General features: G+C 46.0%; 1 protein-coding gene across 1 annotated transcript in view; it reads left to right on the forward strand.

Moving 5' to 3' along the window:
• The window catches only part of LOC133355253 (atrial natriuretic peptide receptor 1-like), a 78,433-nt gene that overhangs the window by 32,299 nt on the left and 32,268 nt on the right, over positions 1–13,866 (forward strand). The window contains exons 6-11 of the mRNA XM_061572637.1: positions 1,763–1,871; positions 3,364–3,445; positions 5,229–5,349; positions 7,547–7,621; positions 10,006–10,083; positions 12,775–12,879. Of these exons, the coding sequence (XP_061428621.1) occupies positions 1,763–1,871; positions 3,364–3,445; positions 5,229–5,349; positions 7,547–7,621; positions 10,006–10,083; positions 12,775–12,879 (570 nt within the window). The remainder of the gene's footprint in view (positions 1–1,762; positions 1,872–3,363; positions 3,446–5,228; positions 5,350–7,546; positions 7,622–10,005; positions 10,084–12,774; positions 12,880–13,866) is intronic.

Below are 13,866 nucleotides of genomic sequence, written 5' to 3' on the forward strand. Positions count from 1 at the left end.
ATACGCGCTGGGATTAGGGATCGTATGCCAGCGCGTAATGATTGGCTGTGTATGTGGTGACGCGCGCTGACGGTGGAGGATCAGGGGTCAGCGCGGGGTCGTGGGTTACGGGGTGCTGATTGGCTGTGTGCCGGTGACGCGCTGAGAGGGAGTGATCAGGTGACAGCGCGGTGTGATTGGTGGAGTAGTGTTAACACGCGCTGGGGAAAAACGGATCGTAGAGAGAGCGCGTCGTGATTGGTTAACTAAGGAGCGATGCTCACGTAGACGTCCGCATCAGCTCCGTCTCCCGTGAGCAGGGGCTATAAAAGGGGATGCACACAGGCGTAAGGGCAGTATGTAACCAGCGAAGAATGAAGACGGGGATCGAAGAGATAGGGCCCTGCGGTACCTAGTCCCGCTGTCCTAACGGGACCGGGACTCTGTGTAACCCAGAGGCGAGTGTATTGTGTGTAGCCATAGGCATAGGGTCTACACGAGCCGAATGCATTGTGTGTAGCCAGAGGCATAGGGTCTACACGAGTCAAGTGTATTGTGTGTAGCCAGAGGCATAGGGTCTACACGAGTCAAGTGTATTGTGTGTAGCCAGAGGCATAGGGTCTACACGAGTCAAGTGTATTGTGTGTAGCCAGACGCATAGAGTCTACACGAGTTAAGTGGAGTGTATAGTACAAAGAATAGAGACCACACGTTGTTTTGTGACACGTCAAGATTTAATAAAAGTGTGTTACCCGTCAAGAAGTTCCTGCCGTCATTTCCAATACTTCACAAAGACAAAGACCCCCCATGTAGCCTTTCACAAACTTTTGGGGCAAGTGCTGTTTGCGGGTAGCACCTACGAAGGCCGCCATAGCACAGGAGGGGGTCAGTTGCCAGAACCACGCCCAGCCGCCTTCGTCTCCCTCATGACGATGATTACTACACATTGCTCCAGGTACTCAGTGGAAGCTGAGTCGACTTTGGGGAGGCCCAGGACCGGTTCAGATAATCGTCACTGGTGTTGGTGGCCATGAGCGGGAATCGAACTCGGTTGACTGGGTTCAATACATTCACATGCACACAAATAACCAGTAAAAAACATCAACCAAGCAAAAGAGGTCAAGTAAAAAAGACCCCATCGTCATCAGTCATGATCAATCCACTGCTAGATGAAGACCTGACCATCCCGTCACTGCAGTACCTTAAGGTACCGCAATCCAACAATCCATATGTAGCTCCTGCAAGCGAGTTTATTTTATCGCTCCATCTCCACGGCGAACATCCACTTGGACGTGATCCCCTCCTCAAAAAACCCACTCCTCGTGACCACAAAAGCGGGTGGCTCAGTGGCAGAGTGGACAGCTCGCAGTCGAACCGTTGTGAGTTAAACTCCTGGTCGGAAAGTTGATTCAGCTCCTCATCCACTCTCTCTATGGTCGATACAATTAATCCCACCGCCCGCGATTGTCTGCTGACCAAGTGGCCCTTGAAAGAGCTTTGTTCAGTTCAACGGGCTTTGCTGTGGAAATAAACTTCTAACTTGGGGGGGGGGGGGGGGGGGGAGTCAACAGCGGCTGTTCTTTGGACGACTCACCCTTGCCATAGCACCGTGGAATTTCCATCACATCACCAGCTCAGGGGCTGTGAACGGGAAATTAGCACCATTATTGCCTCAGTGCTCATTTGAGCAGGAACTCTCTTTGGGTTGTTTGGCTATTGTGTCTCATTGCTCCTGCTGATGCCTGCTGCTCCCTGCTGCTGCTGCTGTCTCGATCACGGGCAGATCGTCTACAACTACGATGGCAGCAGGCAGGAGATGGTGCCCATGCCTGGTGTCCTCATCCACTGGCCCGGGGGCTACGTCCCCTCCGACTTGCTGCCCGACAACAAAGGTGGCACCTTTCTCCCAGACTCTGTACTGCGAAGGGCTCAAGTCAGATAAGTAGACAATGAAGAATAATCCCCGCCCTCTCCATACCCCGTTGTAATGGAGTAATGGTGCAGGCCACTAAACCGTCACGATTATTTTGCTGCTATAAATTTCCACATGACAAGCCACTTCGTTGAGCTATCGTTTGTGGCCAGGTCGTGTCTGAAAAATAAGCCATTTGCTCAGTGGCTTTCCTTTGTAAGATAACAAAAATTGTTTAGTTTTATTTGTATATTTGAAAGTAATTGTTTTACCTTTCCTATACTTTTAACTCAAATCGTGTTTTTGTATTGTTGTAAGGTTCTGACCTGTCCCTACTGGACAAAAAGAGCTTTATAGCTCATCGGATTCCTCCAGTGTCAATATTTTGACTCTGATTATAATCAAACAGCACGGAAGAAATGTGCACACGAATCACTCGGCCTTTGTGCATTAAGCAGAAAACCATCAGTACTTCCTGGAGAACTGCATGGTAGTCCTCTAGATGATGGCCTATGAGCAGACATTGTGTTTTTCACGTTTTAATCCAAAAAGTGTGACCTGTTTGTTAGATGCCCGTTGTAATCTCGACAGTTTGGGAATTGGCGTCTGTGTCTAGGTGGCAATAATTGATTTGCACTGAGATCCTGGACCGTTTTTGTGTCGAACTTCATGACAGGACACTGGACAGTTTTCATCAGCCTAGTGTCGACTGAGAAATATGACGTCCAGGTTTGGTCTACAGTCGGAAGGGTGGTAGCCCTGACTATGCCAGCCATCAGATTGGGCGCCACGTTGGTGAGATGTTAACTACCTCGCTTGGTATACAGGAGGTCGTGCGTTCGATCCCGACCCTGACGTCTGTATATTTGTAGTTTGCATGTTCTCCCCGTGGTCGCTTGGATTTTTCTCCAGGTCCTCCGGTTTTTCCCTCCACATTTAGAAACATGTGTTTCAGAGTATTTGGCTGCAATCAAATTTCAACATAATGAGCCACTTCGTTGGGCTATCAAAAGTGGCCAGGTCACTTCTGAAAAATAGTTATGAAGCTCAGTGGGCCTCACCTGGTCAACATTTTTAGTTTCTTTTTTTTGTAACTCAGCTCTCCGTCGACAGCGTTCCTGAAGAGATGGACTTGCCCCCCCCCCCACACACACCACTTTCACTAACCTGTAATGACCAGCATGGTGAAGTAAAGTCACACAGCCCCCCAGTGACTGACGTGGCTCGCGGGGGAGGCCTTCGCTCAGAAGTGGAGTCACAAAACTTTAACATTCTCCCAAGGACCGAAGTGTAGGGTTCGTTTACGAATCTTACTGCGCTGACACAAATTAATCCTATTGTGCCGCTAGTTTTGTGCCCTCCAGTAGTACGTCAACAATGAGAAGAATGCCCTCGCTTGGTGGGGATTGAGCCATTGGAGTCTTGTGTTTGTGCTGCGTTTTATTGAGGTGGCCCATCTCCCTCCCTTGCAGTCATAACCATGGTGCAGCAGCTGCTGATTGTGGTGAGCCTCCTGGTGCTGGTGGTGCTTGCGACATTCTTCCTGATTTACCGGTGAGTGCTGCCGATATTATAGCATCCTGGCAAGCCGAGCAGGGTTGAGCTTGGTCATTTTAATTTATTATCAAAATATATAATTTTCTGAATCATCATCTTCTTCTTCTTACATTTGTTTGACTCCTTATAAGCAACTACAGGCGGTCTCTGGTTTAGAACAGTTTGACTTACGACAATCCACATTTACGACATTTATATAATTGCCACCATGGGTCGATTATCAACGCAGAAACTTGATTTACGACGCACCTTTCAACATGACTCCGAATGCATTTGAACAGTCGGTCTGGTTTCTGACATGACTTGGCATGGAGCTTTGTTATTCTAGAGTGTTTTTAGATGATGTATACCTATTGAGCCTTAAATCTTGACTTAAAGCTTTCGTGACTGCAGGATTTCATATTCTTTGGGTCTGTTGGTAATGCCACGTAGATAGAAAAATAATAATAAAAAACATTAAAATATCACGACGTTTCGATCGCAACACAAGCAATCGTCATCAGGTGAAAAAATATAGCGGGAGAGCTGCTAAGGCAGGATGTTATATAGGTTTGAGATGGGTGTAGCCCAAGGGTACGTGGGTGTGGCTAGAGATGGAATTTAAATGTAAATGTAAGATCGGAGAGCGGATATACCTCCACGACTACGAACCTGTGAAGGTGGCCATTGTATTGTGAGAGATTAGCATGTCAATCTGTTCATGTAAGATTAGCATGTCAATGTAAGAAAACCACCGCAACGGTGGCTGTGTTAATGAGACATTTAGCCTGTTAATGTAAAGACATTTAACCTGGTAATGTAACTCAGAGAGTCGGAAATAACTGCTAACATCAGCAGGAAGGATGGAAACATCACAGCCAGTTATGACTTAAACTGATTAATAACATCCTTCCAATGATTGCTCAGTTTGTACCCATCTTCTCGGTTGAAATTGTGTCTGTGTTTATATATCTGGATGGCTTCATGAACAAATCTTTGATGATAGTCAGTGGGTTTGCATAGTACCTTCGTCTTGGAAAAATCTATTTTGTGTGAGCCCACAGCATTAAAACAATGATCAGCCACGGTCGAGGTATTGGTCCTGCCGTGTTTCAGATCTACCTTATGTTCACGAACAAGGTCCGAGACACGTCGCTTAGTTTCCCCAATGTAACTACTGCCGCAGACACAGCTGAGTTTGTAGACACCGGGGTATTGCATGTCAGGGATCACATCCTTCACAGATGGGATCAGATCACGAATTTTACGTACTGTGTTAAATCGAACCTGGATCTTGTGTTTGCTCATGATTTTGGAAATATTTTTGGTAACTCCTGCTATGTATCGCAAGGTGATGGTTTAGATTTGGTCCTCAGATGGTTCTTTCCCAACGGTTGGGGTGATAGCTTTACCGATTGTGTAGTTCAAGTATCCATTCATCTTGAGGGCTTGGTGTACGTGCTCCAGTTCACTGGCTAGGTGGTGATGGTGGGAAATACAACGAGCTCTATGGTGTCGAGTTTTGATGAGGGAATTCTTCTATTGAGCCTTGTTAAATATGGTCGATAAATGGGAAAACATCGGCAAGTGATGTCTCTACTGTTTCTTCGTCAATGGGAAAATGGGGTCCGATTTACATCTACCAAGTTTCCGGGAACGCATTGCCACGTCGTAAACAGCGGGAAACCGCCTGTCATTTTAGATTCAGTTGGAAGCGAAGCATCTGTCGAGACTCAATTCGTTTTCGAGAGCCTCTGCAGGAGTTGAATGTCAATTGTGCTTTGCGACGTCGCTTTGCCAGGAAGCTGAAGGTGGAGAAGGAGCTGGCGAGCATGCTGTGGCGGCTTCAGTGGGAGGACATCCACTTCAGCAAGCTCGAGAAGAGCAGGCGCACGGCCGGCAGTCGACTCACGCTCTCCATGGTGAGCACCACTGTCACTGCCACCATCACCGCCGCAACCGTCACCGCCATCGGCGGGGGGTGGTGACACGGCCCGACCTTAGCGCGTTCGCCGCTTTCTGCAGAGGTTTGCAGTTCCGATTCGGCAGGCTGCCCTGGTTAATACTGCGGTCGTGTGTATGAAGCGGGGAAACTACGCGCCATCAGCTTCGCTCTCAATGGAACGTTAAAGATTCCATGACGTTGTTTGAAGCGGGTAGGAGGCCATTGTGTGCGGTCCAAAATGTTGCACAAATTCACAAAAATGACTCGTGGGTGATAGCTGCAATCATCACCCTCCAATAGCCGACTCACGCCCGCTCGCAGGCCAGCCGCCAAGTCACCATGTGCCGCACAGGGGCAGCTGCCACTAGGGGTGCCCTTAGAACGTTTGAGATGAGATGTGCTTTTGAGTTTGCTGAGGCATTTTAAGCAATGCCATATAAATGCAAAGATTAACGATTATTATCGTCCTTTTTCCAAATATTTTAATGACAATTTTCCAACAAAGTGTTGAAAGTGTCTACACATCAGCCCTGTCCATCCATAATGGGAGGGCTCCTTAACACTTTCGGTAGCCAGGGGCTGAGCGATCTCTCCCTGCTACGCAGAACAAGTCCAACACGTCACCCATCACAAACGAATTCCTCTCCGGGCCGTGTGATGTGTTGTCGTTTGTATTGATTGCTGTTGTGACTTGTTCACCCGCCCTCATGGTGATATTTACACACATGATAAGCCACTTCGTACATGATAAGCCACTTCGTTGAGCTTTCATTTGTGATGTGTTGTCGTTTGTATTGATTGCTGTTGTGACTTGTTCACCCGCCCTCATGGTGATATTTACACACATGATAAGCCACTTCGTACATGATAAGCCACTTCGTTGAGCTTTCATTTGTGATGTGTTGTCGTTTGTATTGATTGCTGTTGTGACTTGTTCACCCGCCCTCATGGTGATATTTACACACATGATAAGCCACTTCGTACATGATAAGCCACTTCGTTGAGCTTTCATTTGTGATGTGTTGTTGTTTGTATTGATTGCTGTTGTGACTTGTTCACCCGCCCTCATGGTGATATTTACACACATGATAAGCCACTTCGTACATGATAAGCCACTTCGTTGAGCTTTCATTTGTGATGTGTTGTTGTTTGTATTGATTGCTGTTGTAACTTGTTCACCCGCCCTCATGGTGATATTTACACACATGATAAGCCACTTCGTACATGATAAGCCACTTCGTTGAGCTTTCATTTGTCGCTTCTGAAAAAAAAAATCTAATAACTTAGTGGGCTTTACCTGATAAGATAAAAAAAATAGTTTAGTTTTAATTATATATATTTTGTAAATTTGATTTTCTTACCTTTCCTATACTTTGCACTCTGATCGTGTTTTTTATTGTTTGTTGTTATGTTTTGACCTGTCCCAACTGGACATCTGTGAAAAAGAGCTTAATAGCTCATCAAATTCCTGCTCCAGTCTAAATCAAGATTTAGATTCTGATCTGTGCATTGTTGCCTTGCTGACAGCACCACTGTCGGCTCGCAGATAGTGAGAGCCTTGAGCAACGTGCACCGAGGCTCTTCTCCTGCCCTGCACACTATCATTCTGAAGGGCTCTCTGCGTCACGACTCAAGACAAAGCGTGCATCACCCCTCCCCCCCTCCCCCCGCGTTGGTGAATGACCCGTGAAAGCAGATGTCACAGAACTACTTCCGAAATAACTTGAAGCGATTTTTTGTTGTCCTTCCCCCACACCTCTGATTAGCACGGTTGGCTACGTATGGCACGAAATAAGTTCAACGTACATACATACTGGACATCTTTGCAAAAGAGCTTCATAGCGCATTGGATTCCTCCAATATAAATAAATATTCTCACTGACAAATGAGCTCAGATGTCAGAATCAGAATTTTTTATTTAGACCAGAGGAATCCGTTGAGCTACACAGCACTTTTTTGCTAATGTCCACTATTTATGTAGTTCACTCACGCTGAGGCCCCGCTTTCCTGGCTGCATGTCTCTCCGTTGTGGCAAAAAGTCGTCGCGTGCCAGATAGTGCTTTGTCGTTTTACATAACTTGGCTGTTGTCGTCGGTTATTGCCCCGATGTACTGACGTGTACGATGTGACCTCGTGCTTATGGTTTGTCTCCCTCTCTCTCTCTCCTCTCCCAGCATGGCTCCAGCTACAACTCCTTCATGACCCTGCAGGGAAAGAAACAATTCTTTGTACAGACAGCATATTACAAGGTGCCGGTCAAATGATTAACTTTTACGTTTGGTGCTGCGGTAGCGAGATGTTAACTCCCTCACCTGGTATACAGGAGGTCATGGGTTCGATCTCGACCCTGACACGTGCTGTATATTTGGAGTTGAGCTATTGTTTGTGAAATTGAGCCATATAGCTCAGTGGGCCTTACCTAGTAAAATAAAAATAGTTTAGATTTTTTGTTAAAATGGATTGTGCTGTTGATGTGAATATATAACTAAATAGATAACTAAATTATGACTGTAAAACACGAGTCTCCAAGTAAAGCATTTTGTTGGATCGGGAACAGCTGCAGAGTAGACCGGAAACAGCCTCTTGTCCTTGAAGTATAATTTTCTACAACAGAGATGTCACCTCTGACATGAAGGCCAGAGTAGAAAAGGTCAGAGGTCAGAGTAGCGTTTCAATAGCTGAACAACAGCTGGAAGTCAAATTCCGTCAGTAAATACCTTAAACTACGTTCCGTGGCCACTGTGTGATCTCAAGAATCAATGTTTTCAGGAGGGTGCTGCGAGGTTTTCGCAGGAGGGGACGATGATTGCTGCCTGTTTCCCAATTGAGAAATCATGGTTAAACATCGAAATAAAATATTTTTGTCAAGCAAAAAAAATGTATAGCTTCACGAACAGCCTGTGTCATTATAATAAAGTAAGACATTTGATTTACATCTCCCCCTTTTATGTCGTTTCACAAATGGGTCGTCACTTTATAAACACCACTACCTGATGAGCATTGCCTCAACCCACAGTCTCGTGGCTGACAGCATCGCCCGTCCTTTCTCGTATCCGTCGCCTTTCGGCCTCCACCTCCACCTTCACCTCCACCTTCACCTCCACCTTCACCTTCACCTTCACCTCCACCTTCACCTCCACCTAGATTCCAAGAACACAGGATGAGATGTTACTATACTTTGTGCAAGCACTTCCACCTGTAAATCGCTTTGATTTACGTCGTTTCGATATTCGGCATCACACCTTTCAGAAATAAATTACCAACGCAACACGGGGTATTACTTTACTGTATAAAGATCCAACGGTCAAATGTTTATCAACAGATTAACTAAATGTTTAATGTATATCCTTGTCTGTTTCCATACTAGTGATTTTTACATTCACATCCATGTTGATGTTTCAGTTACTTAATTTTACTATGAATGGTTTTTAAAGGTTATTTGTCCAAGCCAATATTATTTCAGAAAATGTATTTCATATAATATTGTCATATATACTAGCGCAAAGGTTTTGATTTATTGTGCAATGTTGTTTTTTCTCTGAATTCTATTTGGTTCGTTATTTTTTTGTACCTTTGGTCACCTGGATCACTCTTGCAAATGAGACCATCCTGCTCTCGAGTTCCCACATGGCTAAACGAAAGTAAAATGGAAACTTGAATATCAAGTTGAAGGGAAACATCCAACATCCACTAGGCACAGATGTCAAGATGGATCTATTTGCGCTATTACCACCGCACGGCCAATGATCTGGCTAAAAGTGTGTATCGTAAGACCCTCCACCACCTGGAAACTGACGTGTTAAGGCTTTCTACTGAAAACCGGGTGGCCAAGCGGTTCATGTTGGAGGGGGATGACCTAAAGGGGCACTTTCTTTCCCTAGCACCAGACATCAATGCCGTATGAGTACGTACATGTACGTCATCAGAACGGAACTAGAATTAAAATTAAAATAAAATACCTTTATCAGTACCGAGGCTCCCACAAGGCCACGTGGGAGGCATGTGGCACAGTTTGGAGCTAGCTATGGTAGAGTGCAGTCGTGTCGCGACAGTTCTCTGCGGTGGGTACAGTAGAAAGTCTTTAAAAACAGCTGCGCCACGCCTCTCTACATACCATTAACGCCAACTGCTGATGTGTTCAGCAGTGAACGAAACTTGTCCTGAAACTTGCAGTTGTCTCGGAACAGGATAGGGTTAATATCGACATGAAGCACCTTGCCCAGAATAAACGAAAGTGGGAACAACTCAGCCCGGCTCCTGCTCCTCTCGGATGGGGAGGGGGCCAGTGGACCTGTCATGTGGGGGGGTGGGGGGGGGGCACCGCAACAGTGATTCACCACTACGGGAAGTCAACTTGGGTGGGGGGCTCAATGGACACATGGTGGTGCAGCACCCCCCCAGCCATCCCCGAAGGCCCGGTGAGCCGTGACTCTGCCTCACGTGCCTCCTGACACAGCACAGGGCCACTAGGGTTGAGTAATGTTGTCCCGAATAGCGGCGTAGTGTAATTGACAAAGGGAAATAAATGATTACTATTATAATATATGGCGTACACAGACATACACACACACGGTTACATATATATTTTATGAAGTTTAAAATGACTATGTCTGTGTGTATGAATTGCTTACAGGGCAATATTGTGGCAATTAAGCGGGTGCCAAAGAAACGCATCGAGCTAACCCGCCAGGTCCTGTTTGAGATGAAGCACGTAAGTAACAGACGACGGAATGGCGTGCGCACACACAGCTCAAAGCTACCCCCCCCCCCCCCCGTATAGCCACAGTAGACTCTTGAGGCAAGTGCTGTTTGCGAGTAGCACCTATGAAGGCCAGCATGGCAGCACATGAGTAGGTGGGTGGCCAGCACCACTCACGGCCGTCTTTGTGTCCACACTCGGGTCGCCGGGTTCGAAGCAGCGTGCTAACCGTTGCGCCATGTCCAACACAAAGACAAAGATACCCCGTATAGCCTTAACATACTGTTGGGGCAACCTGCACCATTCCCAGCACAACAACAACTGCCATTCGCCACTAAATGTCTGTGACGTCACCACGGCGCTTGTGCCAGGCTATGTGCACTTTAAGGCCATGTGAAGTGTCGAATGCCCACTGACAGGAGGTCACAGGACAGATCCAGGTGCCATGGGTGGACTGACTGAGATGACCGGCAGATGCACCACCTGTGCCACCTACTGTGCCAACTTGCTGTGTTTAGCCACCTGGCGCTCCCAACAAAGACAAAGATCCCCCGTATAGCCTTAACAGACTGTAGGGGCAAGTGCTGTTAGCGAGCACCTATGAAGGCCGGTAATGTACACGAGGGGGTGGGTGGCCAGCACCACACCCGATCGCCTTTGTCTCCCCAGTGGCGATGTTTACACACCACACTAGGTACTCATTTGCGGCAGAGTGGACATAGAGGAGGCCCAGGACCGGTTCAGATAATCATCACTGGTGTTGTTTTTAGTGTTTAATTTGTTGTCCTTCACTCGCATCTCCGGTTAGTGCAGTTGACTACGGACGGTGTGAAAGAACACACGCACTTGCATAGTAAGAACGTGGGGGGGGGGGGGAAGGGACGAAGGGTGGGAATCCCAAAGTTGAGCGGTGCCAGTGAAGGAGCAGAAAGAAGCAACGTGTTGCAGGCAGAGGGCCCAGGGATTTCAGAGCAAGCCGACGTTCACACGCCATTGGGAAACGTCCTAGGGAGTTAACGTCTGGCACAAACCGTGCTTACACACTTGGCAAGTGGCCAGGAATAATTATTTATTTAACTAAACTATATATTCTTGGTTCTTTCGGTAAAGTCACGTAAAAGGGAAATAATAAAATAATAAAAATAAACATAATACAATTATTCTCACGACGTTTCGGCCACAATGCAAACAGCCGTCCTCAAGGACACAATACAACACACAATGTTCATTCGGAGCTCTCGTGAAGTCACGAAGAAAGAAAATACATTAAATAATAGAATACAACGTTTCGATTGCAACACAAGCAATCATCATCAGGTACGAATGAATGAGGAAAAAAACTAGTAAACTTAGAAATATAATGCAACACAACACAGATAGTCGGGTAACATAACAGTCAACACCCTACCTGGTTGAATACGTTCTTCCAAAGAGTGCTAAATTTGAGAGCGAGACAAAACACAGACACGGAGACACACAGACAGACACACAAGCAGAGAGAGATAACACAGAGCCACACAGAGAGAGACACACAAATAGGCACACAGAGAAACAACGCCTCTGTGTCGAGGTCTTAAATAGACAGAGAGGGAGGCACAGAGAGAGGGGGGGGGGGGGGTAAAGAAATGAGCATGTCAATGAGAGATTTGGAGCTTTCGTGACTGCAGGAAATACTAGAGAGACAACATAGAGACACAGAGAAAACCAACTTAGTAAAACAAACTTAGTAAAATTTGGGAAAGTAATGCAATGCACAAAATGTTATCCCACGTCCAACCACATATCTGGGTATGAGTGAATTCAAAGTGCACAGACCATCGCTAATTTTGGGTAGATATAGGTTAGCCATATGTCCACGAAATCGCACAAACAGAACTCGCAGGAGGTACAGATGAGTGGCCTGATGAAACGCATCGAGTCAGCCCCACATCATGAATTTGAATAAACAGATCGAAGTGAACCATTGAGACTTCAAAAATTGGTATTTAGTTTATATTTACCAGAGAGAGTAGATTGAATGCTATGTTATCATTGTAAGGACTGTATTTAATGGAAAGTTTCTAGATGCACCACTTTTAGGGTGTCCTATGGATAGACTCGTCTCCGCCAGAGAGATGTAGAATTTCCATCACTGGCTCAGGGCCGCTCATCTGAGCAAGAACTCACTATGAATATTAGTAACAACAATTAATAAATAGCGCTGTTGTGGGGAATATAAATTGCAACGTAAATAAGCAGACCATGTCTCCTCCATAGATTCGGCTTTCTACATAAAAAATAAAATTATTTCTGGCACAACGCACTTGCCGACATTGCCTTGTGGGAGGCAAATAATGTCAGCAGCGTTCATTCAAATAAACACAACTCTTGGCTGATTTCGCCATATGTTGAACTTCTTTCACACCGTGCATAGCCAACCGTGATAATCGGAGGTGTGGGGGAAGGACAACAAACTAAACACGAAAAGTAGTTTTCAATCATTAGCAGAGTCACGCTGGTTTGAATCAATGGTGGCGAATTGACGATCTAAAAGGCAAGGACCCTCGATTTACGTCATGGGTTCTAGTTCGACGCATCATTATGCAGTGATGACACATAACCGAAAATACATTTTCGTGCTGAGTATTCGTCGTATCGTTCGGCTGTTGACATTTTGGCCTGGGAGGTTGCTTAATTTGTGGAAACTGCCCCTTGTCTGTGCAGATGAGGGACGTGCAAAACGACCACCTGACCAGGTTCGTGGGAGCCTGCATCGACCCACCCAACATCTGCATCGTCACCGAGTACTGTCCCCGAGGCAGCCTGAAGGTCAGTCGTGTCAAGCTGTGAGCATCCGTGCCGGAAAGAGGCCTCACCCTCTCCCTCCACTTCGCTCCCTCCCTCCGATATAAACAGCTATGAATCAAGTGGCTGCTTTCGATGCTACATGCTTCAGGGTAAAACTCTGGAGTCTAATTTGCTGCAATGCTGACTGCTTTGTTTTTTGTCCGATGTCGTGTAGCTCCATTATATGTGTCTATTATAATGTGTGTGTAATTTTGCGTGAAAATGTTGTGCGGGGATCGGCACTGCGCTGCATATACAGCAATCCATGTTCGATTAAATGAGTACATAGCGGTGTGTAAACTTCAGCACTGGGGAGACAAAGGTGGCCTGGCATCATCCTGGCCACCCCACCTCATCTTGCATCTTTCCCTCATGTCCTGTGGAGTTTGCATAGGGAATATTTGTCTTGTGTGTGTACTCTATATAAATATATGGATACTTGTATTTAATTGTTTTCCTCTGTAATACATTTTATTGATTAACATGGGCTCTGAAAAAAAGAGCTCCGTTAGTGTGTGGTCTTAAGAAAATGTGACTCATGTTCTATTTTGGCTGCTTGAATAACGCAATTGCTACGTCGCCCGTTTAAGCAGTGAAAACAAACTAAAATGGGCCACCTGCATTGAATGATAAAATAAGTGCCACTAAGTATTCTCTCCAGGTGCCATGAGCGATTACATTGTTGACAAAATCTTAGACATACCTGATTGTTTTGCTTTATGTTTACATTTTTATTTTGGCTTTTTTAGGAACAAAACAAACTAAAGCCGGCACGATTGAGACGTTGCATGCAGCATATGGCCCGGCACGATTTAAAATAGTTAATGACTTACGTCGTCGGTGTTAGCATCCTTCGAACGGCGGGCACATTTGTTCACGACGTGACACGCTCCATTTTTCCGGAGGTCTCAAATGATGGGCTGCTTCTGGTTTGGAAGTAATTGCATAAGTCGTAACAGTACACTGGAT

This window comes from Lethenteron reissneri, chromosome 50, assembly GCF_015708825.2.
Source record: "Lethenteron reissneri isolate LAM-NWPU_2019-01 chromosome 50, ASM1570882v1, whole genome shotgun sequence".
In the NCBI taxonomy this organism is placed as follows: Eukaryota; Metazoa; Chordata; class Hyperoartia; order Petromyzontiformes; family Petromyzontidae; genus Lethenteron; species Lethenteron reissneri.